At 37.3% G+C, this 17998-nt stretch overlaps 1 protein-coding gene across 3 annotated transcripts in view; it reads right to left on the reverse strand.

The window, feature by feature from the left end:
* Positions 1-1147: 1147 nt before the first annotated feature.
* Positions 1148-17998, reverse strand: part of TTC8 (tetratricopeptide repeat domain 8) — a 42948-nt gene continuing 26097 nt past the window's right edge. Inside the window, exons 8-15 of one of the 3 annotated variants that reach the window (XM_054200292.1) lie at positions 15653-15738; positions 13626-13713; positions 9766-9876; positions 7620-7759; positions 6200-6374; positions 4776-4898; positions 3522-3605; positions 1148-1841 (exon numbers count right to left, since the gene is read on the reverse strand). In XM_054200292.1, coding sequence (XP_054056267.1) covers positions 1725-1841; positions 3522-3605; positions 4776-4898; positions 6200-6374; positions 7620-7759; positions 9766-9876; positions 13626-13713; positions 15653-15738 — 924 coding nt within the window. In that variant the 3' untranslated portion in view covers positions 1148-1724. The remainder of the gene's footprint in view (positions 1842-3521; positions 3606-4775; positions 4899-6199; positions 6375-7619; positions 7760-9765; positions 9877-13625; positions 13714-15652; positions 15739-17998) is intronic. The other 2 variants (XM_054200293.1, XM_054200294.1) reach the window with 2 other exon arrangements.

The raw sequence follows: 17998 nt of genomic DNA on the forward strand, positions 1-17998 counted from the left end.
ACCTATGAGGAACTATTGAGCTGCTACACTGGATTAAAAACTGAAGTTGTATTAGTAGTTTTTGTTCCAGTTCACGCAGAAATAATCTTACTTACTATGCAATTTTAAAGGTACTTCGAGTTAATAATATGACATTCAAAAATTCTCAACAGTTGTGTTTAAACTGCTAAGACAAACATTTTCTTTTCTGGTATCCTCCTAAGTTTAGCACTGTCAGCTGGAAAGACACAAGTACAGTAAATCAAAGGATGGAACTTCCCTATGAATTCCTCATTTTTTAACAGAAAGTAAAATCTTACTTAGGTAAGGAAAATTACTGATGACTAAGGTTCTCTCTTAATTAGTTTGTGACAAATTTCCAACATAGAGATCGATGTGGAAAAAATAAAAACTCCATTAAGCTGAACTGCATCAGTTCAGCCAATAATGCCTGTGCATTTCCCAACGTGATGTGGCAGCAGGTAACGACGGTGTTTCTAACCGTCACCTACAGGCTGCTCTGTCGGGGAGCCTCTGGCTACACTTCTCTCAGCTCCCCAGCATCCGCCTTCACCAGCTACAACAGTCGTACAAAGCTGAGGCTGGGGAAGCAACAAATAGTGAAAAGGAAGATGCAATATTCATAAGCACGTTTAGGGTTGCTCCCTAAACCCAGATAATCCCTTCATATATCAGAGCAACACAAAAAGATTTTAAAGGCCTGTTTCAGGATGTGCCGTTTCAGAATGCCTTAACATCCCACATTTATTAAAGGTCTTCTAAAAAGGTCAAGTTGGGAAATCATGCAAATTTATCCCTTTTAATTAGAACACAAAGATATATGACAGAAAGAAAGTCTTTGTTTGTTGCTGTTTGTAATATTCTTGTAGTTAGGATGATCCAAATATTTATATTGCACCAGTGCTTATGTGTAACCACCCAATCAATGCCTTGTTCTCAATTATTAGTACTGAACTCTGAAAGCTTCTAAATATCCTTTTCCCCTCACTGAGATCAAGAATAAACCCTTTCCTAGGTAGAGGGGAACACACGTATTTATGCTATTTTGCACCAGTTCTATGGAGTCTTTCAAAATACATTAAGATCACAGACTCTAATTTTTATGGCAATAAGGATGTCATTTTAACTTACATAAACGGACGAGACAAACCATACAAACTGGAATTTATTTAATTCATACAGTACAACAAGGAATACAAGAACTTCTGCTTTACATATGTATTTTAAATTCTTTTTAGGTATTTTAGCTTTAAAGTTTAACATTCAGTAAGAAAGTGTACTATCAAAAGCCAAGTTTGAAGACCAGAAGTACTCTTACTCTGTGTTACTTGACAGACTGTCACACAGGAATAGTTAAAACCACTTTTTTTCTGGCAGAAAAGTCAGAAAAAATATCCTTTAAAATGTTCATTAATATGATATGGAGGCTTACTTGCTCATATACCAGACAACAATTTCAAAGCTGTCATGCCGGCAGGATCCTGCCATTCCTGTAATCTCTTGCGTACGTAGTTGCAACGTGTCCTAGCTGCATTTTATTTATGATATGTTTTAAGATGACAGAAACTAATTAGGACTCAAACCTTTCCTGCTACTCCAAGTAACACGGGCTTTGCCACAGGAATGCATTAAGTATAGTTTATCTACTTTGAGCTTGTATTTTCAAAAGATGCACGGGATGTTCGCTCTGGCTAACTGTTTTTACATAATAAAAACCATGCTCATCAGAGCATAGCAAAGTGCTGTTTTAACTGTTTGATGAGCTCTTGTGTATCAACATGGCCTGGAAATGCTTCCGCTGACTTCTGAGCAGCTGTGTAACTCCTCTGAAGATCTCCAACCTGCAAGAAACACACAAATGAACTTTGTAAATCCAAGCACTGCAGTATTTGCATCATGTATTCTGCGCAGTATATTTCTGGCGCTCACAAATGTTTAAACACAGCTGGTACTGAGAGTGAACAAATAAAACAGGCAGTACGGAGGCTTTTAAACTCAAGGTTATGTCTCCCTTACATCAAGGGATGAGAAGAAAAAGACAAATGTGATTTTAATGAGAGAGATCCTTCAAGACAGTAACTTTATATCCCATTCCATCTGACTTCTTGGAGAACGGACAAAAATCTACACCATGCCCAGCGCTTGAAGTAAGGAGGAATAATGGATTATTTGCTTTAAAACTCCCTGGAAGTGCTGCTGCATATACAGGCAAAACACAATCCATCAGGCCTCTGTAAAAGCTGTAACACCATGTGATTTCCTGCTTCCTCACAGAGAGGCACAACAGTGTTGGAGAGCTGATGTTGCTCTTCTGCTGCTTTTAGAAGTATGTTTCCACATTGTTCCCTACTTAGGGAACTTCATTTTTTCCTAAATAGCCATCGTTTTTTTGCAAGGAGGAAGTGTACATAAGGAGAGCATCTCAGAAAGTGGGTTCAGCAAAAAAGAACCCAAATGTTTGGGAACACATCTAGGAAAAGTGATAGCTCCTGGGTGGAAAGGAAGAAGTGATGGAAAGTATCAGCAGGAGGCCTCTGTTGCCTGAGGATCAGTCAGCACAGAGCTTCAGTGCAGCAAGAATTCTCTGAAGGGGAAGAAAGCAGAGTCCTGGCCAGAGAAGTTGTGTTTTGTAAACCATGGCCTTGCACCGAATCTAAGGATTTAATTACCACACTGCATCAACAGCCAGCTCATCTGGGCATCTGTCTTCTCCCACAACCTATGCAGGTTCTTTGTGCAAAAGCAAACGTAACAAGACATTTGCGGACTAGGATTTACTCCTTAATCGGTACGTACAGAATGCAATTATTCAAAACCATCTTATGCTTCACAATGGAGAGGATACGCTTACAAATTAATGGGTGTTCTCTCCTTGACGCAATGTACTTTAGTATTCGTAGGAGTCGGGCTGCCCACACAACAGACTCATAACGGGATCTTGAAGGTGTAGGCACAAGCAAAGGAGCAATTTTTCTTGTGAAAAATGTAAGGACTTGTACAAGTTTCTCCTTATTAACAGGAATGTTGGACACACTGTTAATTCAGTGTCTGAGACACTCTGTATGAAAGAAATTATTAACACGGAAAATTGAAAGGCTATAAAGCTAAAGCACAGACTTCCCTTTCGAGATCACTAAGATCATGGGATGAATAAATTATATTCTTTCTATAATTATTGATAAATCATATGATACTCTTTCACTTCACAGTCTGAAAAAGCCAACGACGGTAAAGACTGTAGATGGAATTATTAAGGATTGCTCATCTTCTGGGCATTTGGAAAATTACAAAGTTACTTTATAGGTAGTTGGCCTCACTCTCAAAAGCAAGCATTTGAATGACTACTTTTACACACAAAGCTTCTGGGTACTAAAACGGAAACAGAACTTTAGCTTTCGTTGAGTTTATGCACTCTGTATTCTTTTATCTTACCTATTTTGAATTCTCCGTAATAACAATAACAACCCAACTGCCCTGCCAAGGCTTAATGTTTACATCACAACAGTATGACAGTGCATTACCTTCTCTGAGAGTATTGCAAAATTGAAATGGGGCTCATACATATGAGGTGCTAAAGATGAAGCAGTCTGCAGCAAAGCTCTTGCCTACGTCGAGAAAGAAAAAAAAATACAGTGAAATCTGTGAGGGAGGGTAACAAGAATCTAATGCAATTTTCATCATTCTTAAAAGAAATCATCCTGTGTCTTCTAGGTCTTTACTAAGAATGCCATATTCAACTATGTACGAGATACACCAATAGTACATTTAGGCATAATACAGTTACATAGCATTGAAATTAATAAGACTCTTGGTTGAGTAAGAAAAAACACGTCGGGACTTATTCAACTAAGCAATTCAGTTCTAAACACCGAACAAAATATATTATTTTTTTTAAAAATTATTTAAAGTCCCATCTCACTGTTATTTATCTGTTGTCTCTGACAGCACTGTCTTAAGCATCCCTGAAAACCCAAATTTTATCATAAAAATGACAGTTTTCACACTCAAAAATTTTAATAAAATTAACTTTTTTTTTCTGACTAGCAAAATAGTAGCTTTAAAAACCAATGAAAAACGAAGTATCAGAGTGTGCATTTTCATGCCATAAACCCAATACAAAACTAACTTGTGAATGCTTTTACTAAAAAATGAAGAACTTTGGGGGAAAAACCCTGATCTTTTAAAAACAAAAGTATCCGTTAACTGTTTGGGAAGGCAGAGTTAAGAACTTATATTAATAACTCCCTAAATCTGACAACTCTGGGTACGTGCAACACTGTTGTACTTGCAACATGCAACTTATGAAAGAACATTGTGAAATACAATAAAATCCGAGATAAGCAAAATACCTTCACTTTTTTTTTCTTCTGCGCATAATTTTATTGCCATGATGATCCCTATTTTTAATTATACATGCAAAAGTTCATTATCTACATTTATAAACTGAATATACAATCAAAGTGGTAATTTAAGTGACAATTACAGAGTGACAGGTTTTGTTTTGGGTATCAATTTAGAAAAAAGATCTCAACAACTGGAAAGCCACTGAAAACATTGTTTGTCTTTGATGAACCTTTTGGATATGCTTAAGAATGAGCAGTTTAATGGGAGACGGCACAACAACACTGAAACACGCATAAAAATTATCCGTATTTTCTGCCTGTAATAGTAAGATAGATGTTCTTATGATGCCTCCACCTCAGGAAAACAACATGTTTCTTATGTACAAAAGGGCCAAAAGAATCATTCTGCTTAGGCTGAGATTCAACACCAACCTGTTCAATGTGACCCTTTCGCATTTCCAGCACAGCCAAGTTGTTGTAAGCTTCCGCATAGTCGTTATTGTTGACTAACGTTAGTCTGAAACACTGATAAGCCAGATTCAGGTCTCCTATCCCCTAAAAGTAAGATTGTATTTTAATTTGTGAAAGGACTGGAAACAACACGCATCTGTTTTGTTGTCTGAGGTGTCTTTTCACCCATATGTACTACTATGGAATACAAATTACAATAAAAACACGCTGATCAGAACCACACGTGCTTTCTTCCCAGGTCCTCTCATTTGCTTCTTATTATTCCTCCAGACAGAACTGTTTCTCTCCAGCAAAAACTTGCATGCTCCAAGAGATATTAATTTCATCCAATTTAACTTTTAGATGACTTCAGTATCATCTAAAGACTATGCTATCTGCTACCGTCTACAGTAGGGTAAGAAAAACAAGAGATGCCTCCAGAGGGGAAGTCATCTTGCCTCTCTGTCTCTACACAGATTAAAAAAAAAATCACATATAAGCCCAGTTTTTAGAAGATAAAAATTAAGTGACGTTAATTTCTTTGTATGGAGCAGGTGACTACTCTTTAATGCTCTAATGTTATGACCATACAGCACCAGGTTAAACATTAAAAGTGACAAATACTGAAAAATATAAGCCAAAAATGTCAATGTTTTAGGCAGCATAAACTAATGTGTTTATCCTAGTTGCAGTACAATCAAGCGGAACAGTTGAGTTTCTCTCTGACTGAAGTTAAATCATAATCAGCATTTGAAGACGACTCATATTAGAAAGCTACCAAAAACTTTATTCAGTAACCTTATTCTGAGCACACAGGTAGACAGAAATGTAACTCAACTTCTGGAAGAACATCTGCAAAAATGGGCAATGAGTGCAAATTAGTGCCGAAATTTAACAAACTATCACACAATTACACAATATTTCTATAGCTGCCTATAAGATAGAAGAACATGCCTTCTCAACTATGACACACGTAGTGCTTTAGTGTCTGCTACATGCTGTTTATGACAACAAAATCGATCTAATGCTCCACGTAACACAAGTAACAGCTCAGAGAAAAATATCTTTAATTCAATTTTTTTGTCAAATTAGTTTGTATTACACCAAAGCCTTCGAGGGCTGGTACGTCTTGCAATTTTTTTAGAAAAAAGGGAAAGCTAAAGACAGTGGGGAGGGAGCATCTTTTAGCAGGAGTAAGCCACGTTCTTTGAAGATATACAGAACTTTTTTCTTTTGCCTCTTCTTCTCTACTGAAGTGCAAATAAACCTTTAATCTCTACTGCACTTTATCCTGTATACTATTGGGTTCATATTTCAAAGCAGGGCAATGACTCCTTTCTGGTTATTCTTTTTCCAGATTTTGTAAAATTATATTTATTCAGAAATGTTGTTAATACTTTTCATACCACAGCCACATGTCCCAAGTTGTACCACACATCTGCTGTCTCCTCCTCATTTTCAGCCAAAAACAGTGCACGTTCAAATGAAGATAGTGTCATATCATATTGCTGGGCATAGAAGCAACAGAGGCCCAGATTGTTAAAAAGCTGGCAGTTATAAACACCCATCTGCAGGAGCCGTCTAGATTGAAAGAAAATATTTGTTTATTTTTTTAGATTCAATTTCAAATAAAAGTTCTATTCTAAAGGACAAAGTTCTCCCCTCCCTTCTCTCTATTCTGAGAGGGTATAATAACCAACTGTTACGGTCTTACACTTGGTAAAGGTTTCATGAAGGGCAGTGCAGGGCATTTTTGATTTTACTGACCAAAGCTGTGCAAAACAGTCTTTGCGTAAATGAGGTAAACTTCTGTCTTTTTCACTGTGCCACATGATCTGACTTTACTGTAAGACAGAGCTGTACGCACTTTCTCTATTTTCTCTTTCCAATCCCTCAACCTCAATCAAGCTGTAATTTATTGCAGTTACTTTTTATAACTCTTCAGACTTCAATTTTTTGCTTGATTCCTGTCCTTCATCACTGCTCCAATCAGTACATCTAGCATGTGAATCTACATCAATCTCACATTTGAGGCATAACTAAGATTTTTATTCAAATTGATGTTGTTTAATGTGTCTTTTAGAACGGAGATGTTTTATAAAAATTCTGTTGATTGATATTTATAGGAGAAACATATGCTAAGAGGGCCAGCGAAAAAGAGGGCTGCTGCCTGCGGCGTTGACTGTGAATTTCTGAACCTAAAGCATAAAATAGCTCAGATCCAACAGAAATGAGATGGACTTACATTGACTTAATCTGCTCTTAGACTTAAGAACATGAGCCAGGCTCCTTTGCACTCTGACTATATTGAAATAAAAAGCAAGCATCATCTAACACTATCTTTTTATTGCTTTCAGCAAAACATGGGGGAGCCCCAGCCCACGTTCAAGTAAAGGATTTTGTGGTCACAATCGCTCATGACTTCAAGTGGAGTTTTTCAAAGGGCTAAATAGGAAGTCTACGTGCCCTCTGAATGCAACTGAAGTTGAGAGTAAGGTCTAGTGTTCTCAAACTGCCTCATGCTGTGAAAGATCATTTCTTGTTTATTAAGCAAATAATAACTGTTTTGATAATATTTTTTGACACTTCTACATACTCCACATGTAACGATGACAAGGTTTTAAAAGGGAGATGTAATTATCACTAGCCAAGAAGACACGTTAAGTTGGTATGCTGATTTTATGCTGGTTTTTGTCCAAATGCTCAATCATCCTCCCATGCCAATCTCCTAATGTTCTTTTTTTGCTATCAGCATTACAAAAATAAACCCTTTATATTACCCTCCCACGCGTTCAGTTCCCCCTCCCTCCCCACAAGTGTAGGTACCTATAAAACCGCAGAGCTAACTCAGGCTGGTCTGAATAAAAATGGTTACTGCCAATGCATGCAATGGCTTCGACATGAGTATTGTCTTGTTTTAAGACGTCTTTATAGTACTCTGCAGCCGAGGAGATATTGTTCATTTCCTATACAATTGGAAAAAATTCAGATTAATTCTATGTTTTTTTCACTGATTTTTATCATAAAACTTATTAAAATGTCAATCTACTGAGTGCTTTATCTATGCCCTGTACAGTACTTAACAGAGATTAATTATGTATGCTCTTACAGTTCTCTGATTGTACAATGCAACATCACCGACTGGCACCTTCACAAGCGACACACGCATGCACAGAAGAATGCATACTGATTTATCAGTGCTAGCTGTACCCGTCATTAACTCTATGCCATAGCTACAAAAAAGAGATTTACTTTTTATTTTTTAGAAAAAGAGATTGGTCAGAAGCTTAGCGTGTGCAGTAGGCATTTGCTCCTTTTTGCATAATGCCTTGCGATGCGGAGTGCAGTGCAGTTGGTTTCCCAGAATGGTAACATACAGTACATTTATTTCCCCAGTCAATGCCTCAATTATCTTCAGTGCTTTGTAAGTCAGTCAACTCATGTGTTGCTCTGAACACAAATGAGAATATACTTGCATATGAAGAATTATGACACGCCTTTGAAAACAGGAATCACAGATTTATTAGCAAAACCTGTACTAGCTAGGATGTGCCAGTTAAGAGAACGGTATTGTATAAAAATATATGCTTGGATGTATGCTACTTGGAAGATGAATTAGGGTGAACTCATTGTTGTAAACAACGTCTGAGGAGTGCAAGTCATCAGAGAACTCCCCCCTGTATCAGGAGAAAATAAAAGATCAAAACACACTTCTGTGTTTAGAGAGGAATAATTTCTACCTGTGTGCTGTAGGTACACTGTACTCTCAACCTGACTACAGAATAATCTTTTACGTAACCTCAGCAGCACATTTAGCTATGAAAAGATGTATTTCCTGTGATTAAAGGAAAGAGTACTAAAGCAGTACTAAACAGTACTAAATAATGGGGTCTTTTTTTAGACAAAAAAAGGTCTACAACTCTTCCTACTGTCAAAAGGTAGTGTCAGAGAAGAAAAGCTCTGATCAAGATGCCTGATGCGTATATTCTACTTGTGAGTCTATGTAATGAGAACAGTGCTGTGCTGCAGTACAAATCTTTGCTAATGAAGCTATAATCCTGCACGCAGGTGTCAGCGCAAAACTAGACTCTGTCACCTATATGCTGCTCTTTAATAATTCCTTAAAGGGTTATGCAATGCTATGTATGGTTCTGCAAAATAATATCCATATTAAAAACTGTTTAACAATTCAGAAAGAAAAGCCTCCAAAAATTATGCAGCTGTTTTCTTCCTTGCTGAAGGACAAAAAGGATTTAATATGAAAATGGCTTAATGCTTAGGGGTTAGATGAGAATGATGAGAACAGGAAAGAATGCCAAGTATGAATGTATACCAAAAAAAATATAAATTCATGACTTTGTTTAAAACATTTGTTCTGGAATAGCATCATTACCAACTTTCAGTGAAACACAATATTAAGTCCACTGTTTGACATGATAATACACACTTTTAAAAAACAAAATACATGGTTACCAAGCTAAAATTAAACTACTTTAAAACTAATCCTACTTAAAATAATATCTACTTCCTAAACTAAGAAACATTCACATTCCACTGTTCTCACTGGCTTAAGAACATGGCGCTAATAAAGACAACAGTGAGGAGTAGACTATTTTGCTGTTTAATCCTGCTAGCAGGCTGCCGATGACTTGAGCAGTTTTAGTATGATGAATAATATAAACTCGACCATCTACACGGACAATATCTGGACCACTTGACAACGAGGACTTGCTCCAAGGGTATACAGAATCTCCCTAGTATGATTAAACAAAAATGCCTGCAAGGCTTTTGTACATTACTTTTGACATTATTGTTGTAACTTTGTTTAATGTTACCTGTTTTGCATTAGTGACACTGAAAATCAGCATAGTTAATTTTCATTAACCTTACAGTTACATTCAGCTATTGTCTCTTTTTTCTTGCTCAGGCAGCTAACCTTGGCCACAGTAATAATTGCATAGTGATTCCATACCTCATAGATTCTGGCAATTCCACAAATAAGAGCCACTTCTCCAGGAAATCGATCTAACCCTTGCTTGAAAAGGTTCAAAGCCGTTACAGGCTGATCCAAGCGCAAATACACCTAAGCAAATAAAAAGTGTATATAAATGTCAAATGTCTGACTTTTATACTTGTACTGCTGTTTAGTAAGGGAGATAAAAGGAATGACACCTCCCTTTATGCAGTAAACCATTAGCTGATATGGTGAAGAATACTGGGAAAATAATGGAGCGAGTACTGAATAAATCTCTGTAACGAAGATAAAACAGACTAATTAAGATAATAAAATTTGCATGTATATCATCTAGACATTATTAATTCATCTAGACATTACGAATAAACCAAAAAAATATCTTGCTATTTATTATCATACCAAAATAATATACTTTGACAGTGAGGTGAAGGTATCACCTTGATATCTTCCTGTTTATTTTGAAAAAACCTTATGTTTAGGCTTGAAAGAACTGGATCTTCAGGTTGATAGTACTGCAATACCAAAATATTTTACTTAGTCAAATAAGGCTGCACTGGACAGAGCAGTGACACTTTCCAATTTCCTTACTGCTCTGCCAACCTCTGCTGTCACAAACAATAAAATCCCACAACAGCAAGAGGGCAGTTTGGTCTCCGTGATTTTGGCTTCTGTGTTGATTGTGACAATGTGTGATGTGGATAACGTGTGAGAATTGGATAGAGGACATCCCTATGTTGACACATACCACCTCTGCAGCTACCTGAAAGTTCAACTGTGAAGTCCCCCTGTTGGGGGGTATGGTAAATACAGCTACAGCAAAGGAAAAAGCCCTGCACGCCAACTTTGGGAAACTAAATGGCTAGAGTCATTAATCTATCTCACACCAAGTGGAAAAGTGTTTTGAGTGCTCCGTTTGGAGAAATATTACATTAAATAGTGCTAATACTTCATATGACTAAAAAAGGGAAAGAATCTGTGACTGGTATCCTGACACAAGCATTTTGTGATGCTATGTAAGAAAAATATCAACATTAACTGAACACCTGAAAAACCTCCAAACATTTTCTGCGTCTGCCCTTGACCTTCATGGACTTTTAAGTGCCAACAATCAAAACACTACTTAAAGTCATAAGTTCTTTATTTGGATTCCTATAGATATATACTACTGTAGACATTTGCAAAGAATTCTTTCCTATGACCACTCAAGTGACATTCTTAATTGTCAAAGAGCCGTTGACTGTGAGTGTCTTCCTAGTAATGGGAATGCCATTTCAAATCGGTCACTGGCAAGAAGAAAAAAAAAACAAACGGCATTTTTTTCCAGTCATTTTGCTAACATGTACTTGTGTTTCCTGCATTAGACTAGAAAACTAATTCCTTCTTGTGAAAAGCAAAAAAAGAGTGAGGGCTTGTGTTTTTTTGGGGGGTGTGACCAGAACTGCACTAATGACACCATCAATGAATATGCTTTAAATCAACAATTTATTTCTAATGCACTCTATCTGGGCACGTTGCTGTATCTAAAACAGCCTTCAAGTCATTTGCTATAGTTTTATAGTAAACCACGTAGTACTTTCTGATTAATTTTATGCCTGCGTTAAATTTTAACTTTAAATAATTGTCCCCCCTCTGACTGTCATGCTCCTTATTTTCTTCTAGCAACATTTTTCTACAACTAAATTATTCTGTAAAGAGTTTCAGTGGAAAGTACACAGATGAAAGAGAATACATGATAGCTGGGTGTGACTTCTTAATTAAGAAGAACCTTGGCTGGTTGTTTTACTCCTAAGTATCACCTATGTAAGTGACTTGTACAATTTATCCTAAATATGTCTAGTAAGCCACTGCACACTGCCATACCTACAAATAATTTCATATTTTCTTTGCTTTAACTGAGAGAAAATTTTAATTAGATGGTTTTTTGTTTGCTTGCTTGGTTTTTGACCCGATCTAGCTATGAAGCACAGCTATCTTCATATTCTTAGGGCAAAAAATGTGAAAAATGGGAGGATAGGGAATTCCACTAGAACTGCTCCTTTTTCACCTTTTTATGTTTGCTTATGAAGAATGTTTTCTGAGCATTATGACTCAGGTCTGCTCTATTGCTTCATCTGGAGGTGCACTCCAAAGATGCACTCGCTACAGAACCTCTGTGCAAATATCATGCTAAGGCAACACAGCCACAGTCCTCTACTACATTAATTCCCATATCCAGCAGCGTATCACACTGCCCAACATCTCTGCAGACTGCAGAGCTGCTGTCCGGATCAGCGGCAAAAAAAATTAAGAGACAGGTGGAACATCTTCCACCTACTTGCAGCTGCTTTGGGGAGACCTGCTCTTTAAGAATACGACAGCTATAGTCATTAAGTTTTAGATGCTAAATGCAAAATAGCCCCATTTTCTTTTTGGTATCTCTCTTATCTCTAGTAAAAATATCCCATTCCCAGCTCTTCTGGGTCATGAAATGCTTTGTAACTTCTCAGCAGCCCTGACTTCTTTAAAGACTCTTTATTTTTTTAGTTTTCTTTTGTTCTTTTTATCTTTCCATAAATTACATTTTAAGGAAGAGTTAGCTTTAAGGAAAATATTTTTAAAGAATGAGATAGCTGTTGTAATAATGAATGTAAACAGAAAACTAACTAGTACTGTAGTATCAGTCTGCACAGAACTTGATGCAATCCTGCTTTTTCTTTTAATGGCTGCTTAACTCAAGTCTTACCTTTTCAGTACTGTCAGATTGAGCTATATCTCAGTGTCCTACTCTATTGCCTGTCCACCCACAGTCACTAAATCATCTGCGATGGTTTATACTTGAGCGAGCTGGTCTACGGAGTGGGAGGTGGAAGTTCAAATGCAGCTCCTACTTGAGCTAGTAATACTGCGGGGGGATGCATATCCCAGAACGAATCACTATTTGTTAATCCAATTACTCCGCCAATTTAATCGCTTTGTGTAGCTCACGCGTTTTGCAGAATGACTCCTGGTAGTGACAGAAATCTAAAATTACTAAGCCCGATTGAGTAAACTAACTCCAATTGCTGTATTGAAGATAAGTCTCCAGATAGTAATGATGATCACTTAAATACAAAATGTAATCGCTCAAGAAATGTGAAGGTAAAGGAAGTATCATAATACGAATATCTCAATTATTCACTAGAAGTGATGAGTTCTGGATAGGCCTGTGACAGCTGGCTTAAAGGGAGCTGATAAAGAGCAACCGATTGCATCTCTTTCTAGGACAAGAGTAAGAAAAATGCAGTTTTAGTTTCTCACAGGCCACCTTTTCTTGAATGTCTTGGGAAATGTTTAGAACCTGATGTGCGCCCTGGTAAACAAGTAATTCTGAGGCTTAGTCGTGCCACTTGTTCCTTTAAAGCTTTTAATGCCCTTATTTTGACAGAACATTCTCTGTTTCAAGGTCTCCGACTGCTTCCTTTAAGCTCACTTTGTTTTGATTTTGCTTGTGAAACTAGGATTTTGAGCTTCACTCTTCACTTACTGATTTATTGCATTAGTTTCCTAGGAGACCGTATATAGCTACATTGTTCTTCACACTGGAACTCCAATAATCCTTTAGCTATATAATCCTCATAGGAGTTTAGAGCAAAGAATACAGTAACGTAGGAGATTTTATTTTTTCTTTGTGTAAAATCTGGAAGCTCCAAAATCTTTTTGTAAACGATAAGACTTCAATTTCCACTGTTAGCCTCCATTGCCTCTGGTCTATACGGAGATCACACGCTATTAAACTTAATGGCGTATCAAGCTCAATACTCAGCTATTCTGGTGTATGGACTTCTCAGGGACAGTCTGGAATTTCACTTCATTCTTAAACAAGAAAACCTATGACTTACTTTTGCCAAATACAAGATTGTATCAACCATGTCCTGTTGCTTCAGAGCTGATTTAAATTGCTTTTCGGCTTCACGATATAATCCTAACCTAAAGAGACAACAGATATAGAAAGTATTTGTTTGGTTGGTTGGTTGGTTTCCTTTTAAAAAAAGCTTATTAAATAATGAAGCACTGCACACTAAGCCAAACATGAACTGTCCAAAAGCATACTTTAAGGTCATATATTTGTGTGCATGTTAACGAAACTTATGCCGTTAAATATATTAAGGTTACAAAGACAACCATTCAAAACGATGAAAAAGGGAAAATCATGAAATTTGGCCCCCTTTTGTACATGCAGCTTTTTGGTGCTAACTGAATAATGATGTGCTTGTTTTCATAGGACACTTCCTGCTCCTTGTACAGGAGGAAATGGGCAATTAAAGTCATGCCTCAACCTCTACCCACATGGTTTTGGAGTAGAATTTCCCCACTCATGACAAAGATCACGCAGGTACTTTCCACTGTAAAGTTTAGGTAATGCTTAATCATCTATAAAACACTTTCTCCTAGCCTTGTATGGGAAATGGTGAAATTTCTGTTGCTGATATGAAAAATCCTTAACCGTGTGCTGAAAACACACTGTATTGTAAACGGCACCACAGCTTAAGACCATCCAAGCAGATCACTTGGGAGGGAGCAGTACATGGCACATGAACCTCACAGAAGTCTGTTTCATCTCAAATTTGTTTTGCAGTTTTACTGCAGAATATTTTGCAGTAATCTATAAATGCTATATAGACAACAAAATTAAGAGGATTGCACCCTTTCAACACCAGCAAAAAAGGTACACTTTCTCACATGCAAATTGCCTTGCCTTTTCTTCAGCCAAAGACCACACATACTTGGTGAAGAAACACTAAACACAGGCAGAACAAGTCGGCCAAAACAAAGGAACACAGCCAATGGGGACATAAGGTAATTTTGGATCCCGGAAGCACATGTGCCTGCTTGGATGCTTTAGTTTCTGTAACACTAGTCATAAAAATTCTGAAAGTTATGAATGACCTCTAAGCTCAAAAAACCCAAACCAGTCTAATCTTCTCAAGAATGTCAAATAAAGGTTAAGAATAGTGAAGAATGTCATTAGTTCGGGCATCTAAAAAGAAGCATGGTTTCAAGCCAAGATACAACATGGAATTTTAAAGGGCTAACTGCTTTGCATTATCAGCCTGTTCGTATAAGAATTCCTTACAGAATTGTAAGGACTGCAGATGATGCTTCCGTTTTTTAACAACCCATACAGTATCCATATGTTTTACATTCACAGGACAAACACATTGTAAAGAATGAAAGGGAGAGCTGCCGCAGTACTTGTTCGAATTATGGGAAGCAGGGTTGTATCAGGAGGAGTTTCACCTGATGTGGTAGAACTGGCTGCTACAATCATAGCCAGACCCTCAGCAACCACTTTGAGCTGCTTGCAAGAAGCTCTCCTCCCTGCTGTTCCCATTCTTTCCTCAGAGAGGCATAATGCTGCACAGTGTCGGGGTACTCCGAAGTCATCTGTATCAGATGCTCGGGCACGGGGTGCCAGCCCTGAGACCTTGGCATCTTTGGAACTGGTACTTCTGGGGCAACGTACCTCTGGCACAAAGTGTCTAACGTGAATATTTCATTTTTTATTATTTCATCAATCTGAAGCCCTCATTGACAGTTAATTTCTCAAGCTGATATTGTAATATTCATTTTGTGTTTTAACAGCAGTTCTTGGCGTTTATTTACTGACTTTTCAAACGATGACTTCGAAAAACACTAACAAAGGTGAAGATGCAACTAATTCACTTACTTACAGGTACTCAATGTTGATGCCTTTAACTCAAGCGGTTGAACATAATCTCCTTGTAAATTAAGGGAGATTTAACTGTAAGCACAGCCCTCTCTAAGTAAATACTGAACTATTTCTCAGTGTTCAGCACTGCACAATGCAGCCAGCACTCCAGGGCCTGCACTCAGACTCACTCAGCAGAAACGAACAACGGCTTACCTATAGTAGCACTTCCCAATTTGGACTTTCCACCACCAGTCCTTGAATTGTGCGTGCTCCGTGGCAAGGGCTGCCAAATCTAGAGCCTTCCAAAACAAACCCATCATCTTAACATTAATACCTTCAATGTTTACACAAAGAAAAAGAACATGAAGTGAACAATGTGAACATTTTTGTAAAGAGAAAATTTTGAACAAAAAGTCCGGGCAAACGTGAGGTGGGGGCACCGCTTTACATTCACTATTTTTATAGCTTAGTGCATTAAGTAGCTGAAAGGATAATTTATCCCTATAAGAACATGTCATCCAAATAGCTTCTAGTAATTCAAGGAGAAAATATAAAATTTGATGAGAGTCCTGAAGTGCTGCTTCAGAACATATAGAATATTTGTGTAAGCCAACATACTTTTTCCAAGCTTCCCATCCTTGTTCAATAAAAGTTGTTAAAAACAAGCAAATATATACTAAAATAAAGAAATCGGTTCAGCCAGTTTCAAATATTGTAGAAATTGTCATCTCATTGCTAATATCAGAGTGCCTCCACTTCTGGGAATGCTTAAATGTGTACAGTAAGGAATACTTCTTCCTTTAAAAAGTCTGTGAGGTAAGTAATTATTTTATGACAGATAGGAAAATTAAATAAATATTCTAAAAAACAGATAGCTATTGAAGAGGGTGGAGGTCTAAAATCTCTTTTACCTGGTATATTGGAAAAGTATGTATTCTAGTCAATGGGCTACCATCAGCCACCCCAGACAGAATCTATGGCTTTTCATGTTTTAGCTATAATATCAGCATTTCTGTTAAAACAAATAGATGTGTGCTCTGTACCAAAACATACCAAAGAAGCAATTGTTACTGTTCCTTTTTTTTTAATTCCATTTTGCCCCAGAACCTGTCAAAGCCACGCTACATTTGCTACTTGTATTTTAGGGATATAATCAGAAATAGTCTAAAAAGCTTTAACGCAGTATTTTTATAACAAACCTTTTTTTTCATTTTCATAAACATTTTGCAGACCACAGAAATCAGAAACTAGCTATATATTAGGAACAACATGGAAAAGTTCTGTGCAGCGGCCACCCAGTAGCAGAGGAACCAATAATTTCCAGGAAAAAAATAATCTGGATACTTGAAATACTAGAAACAGCCTAATTTAGTGACATCTACTTCTGTGTTCGATTCCTGTTCTTCCTGCTAGTAAAATGAGGCTGCAGGTAATTAACAGGGTGCAGATTTGACATAGCACAGCAAAGTTGCTTAAACAAATTGCTCTCTCTTGTCTCCGTGAGAAAATAATTTGTTTTCTCTAGCAATTCAGGCTAAGGAGTTGCAGTGATGCTGTCCTCAAGAGAAAGAGACAGTTGTCATTCCCTGCCTCTGTGACAGGAGAGAGAAAACCGAGGAAAGCTTACAACTCTCAAGACACCATTTCTTCGGGTTAGGTGGAATCCTTGAAGACCTCAGATGGCAGCTCTTATCTCGGTTGCCCTTTGTTTCTTAATGGCTTCACAAATTGTACAACAGGGCCTCTGGACACTACAGCTATAATGGGGAAGAAGCTTGCTTCAAGACAGAAATTATCACTTTCCCTTCCAGACAGATACGTTTTTTCATCTGAAGGTATGTAAGAAATTTTGTTCCAGTACTGGGAAAATTTGGGAAAGTGGTTGATGTTAAAACATCGGTTACTTCTGTTGCATTTACAAATGTATAAACAATGTGTGTGTCTGTCAAACACCATACCTGCTTCCAGCACAGCATGAGCAGCCACTTAAAGTAAGGATCACACTGCAAATAACGTGCTTCAAAGAGTTTTCCTCAGAGTGCTGTGATGACAAGTATTCAAGAAGGACTGAATTTCAAAAAACGATCCCTTCTGTAGCTACACATTCAGCTTTCTTTTTGGTACCCTAATTATTTCTGATATCTATTTTATGCAAGGCTAACAATTCTGGCTGCTATTGGAAAGGGGAACTAAGACCGCTTCAGGCTTAGAAGGCACTGACATCAGCAGTTTATCTGTCGGGGCAGATCATCAGCTCTTACTGGGATCTTATTACTAACATCAAGAAACAAAGCATGACTTCATTTTGAAGTTAGTTTCTGAAATTATGTCATGTTTTTGTACTTTCCTATTAAGGAAGTAGGAAAGGAACAGGAAAATCCTGTTTCTGACACTTTACAAGCTATCACAAAAAACTTTAATCCAAAAATACTACAAATGTTACCATAATTTTCTAGAAAGTGTTTGCCTGAAAAGGCTTTGTGCATATCAATGTCAACTTTTTGCATGCTAGTAGTTATCGACTTTCTGCTGGTATTACAACAAAATCTTTCGACAATG

This window comes from Rissa tridactyla, chromosome 4 (genome assembly GCF_028500815.1).
Source record: "Rissa tridactyla isolate bRisTri1 chromosome 4, bRisTri1.patW.cur.20221130, whole genome shotgun sequence".
Classification (NCBI taxonomy): domain Eukaryota; kingdom Metazoa; phylum Chordata; class Aves; order Charadriiformes; family Laridae; genus Rissa; species Rissa tridactyla.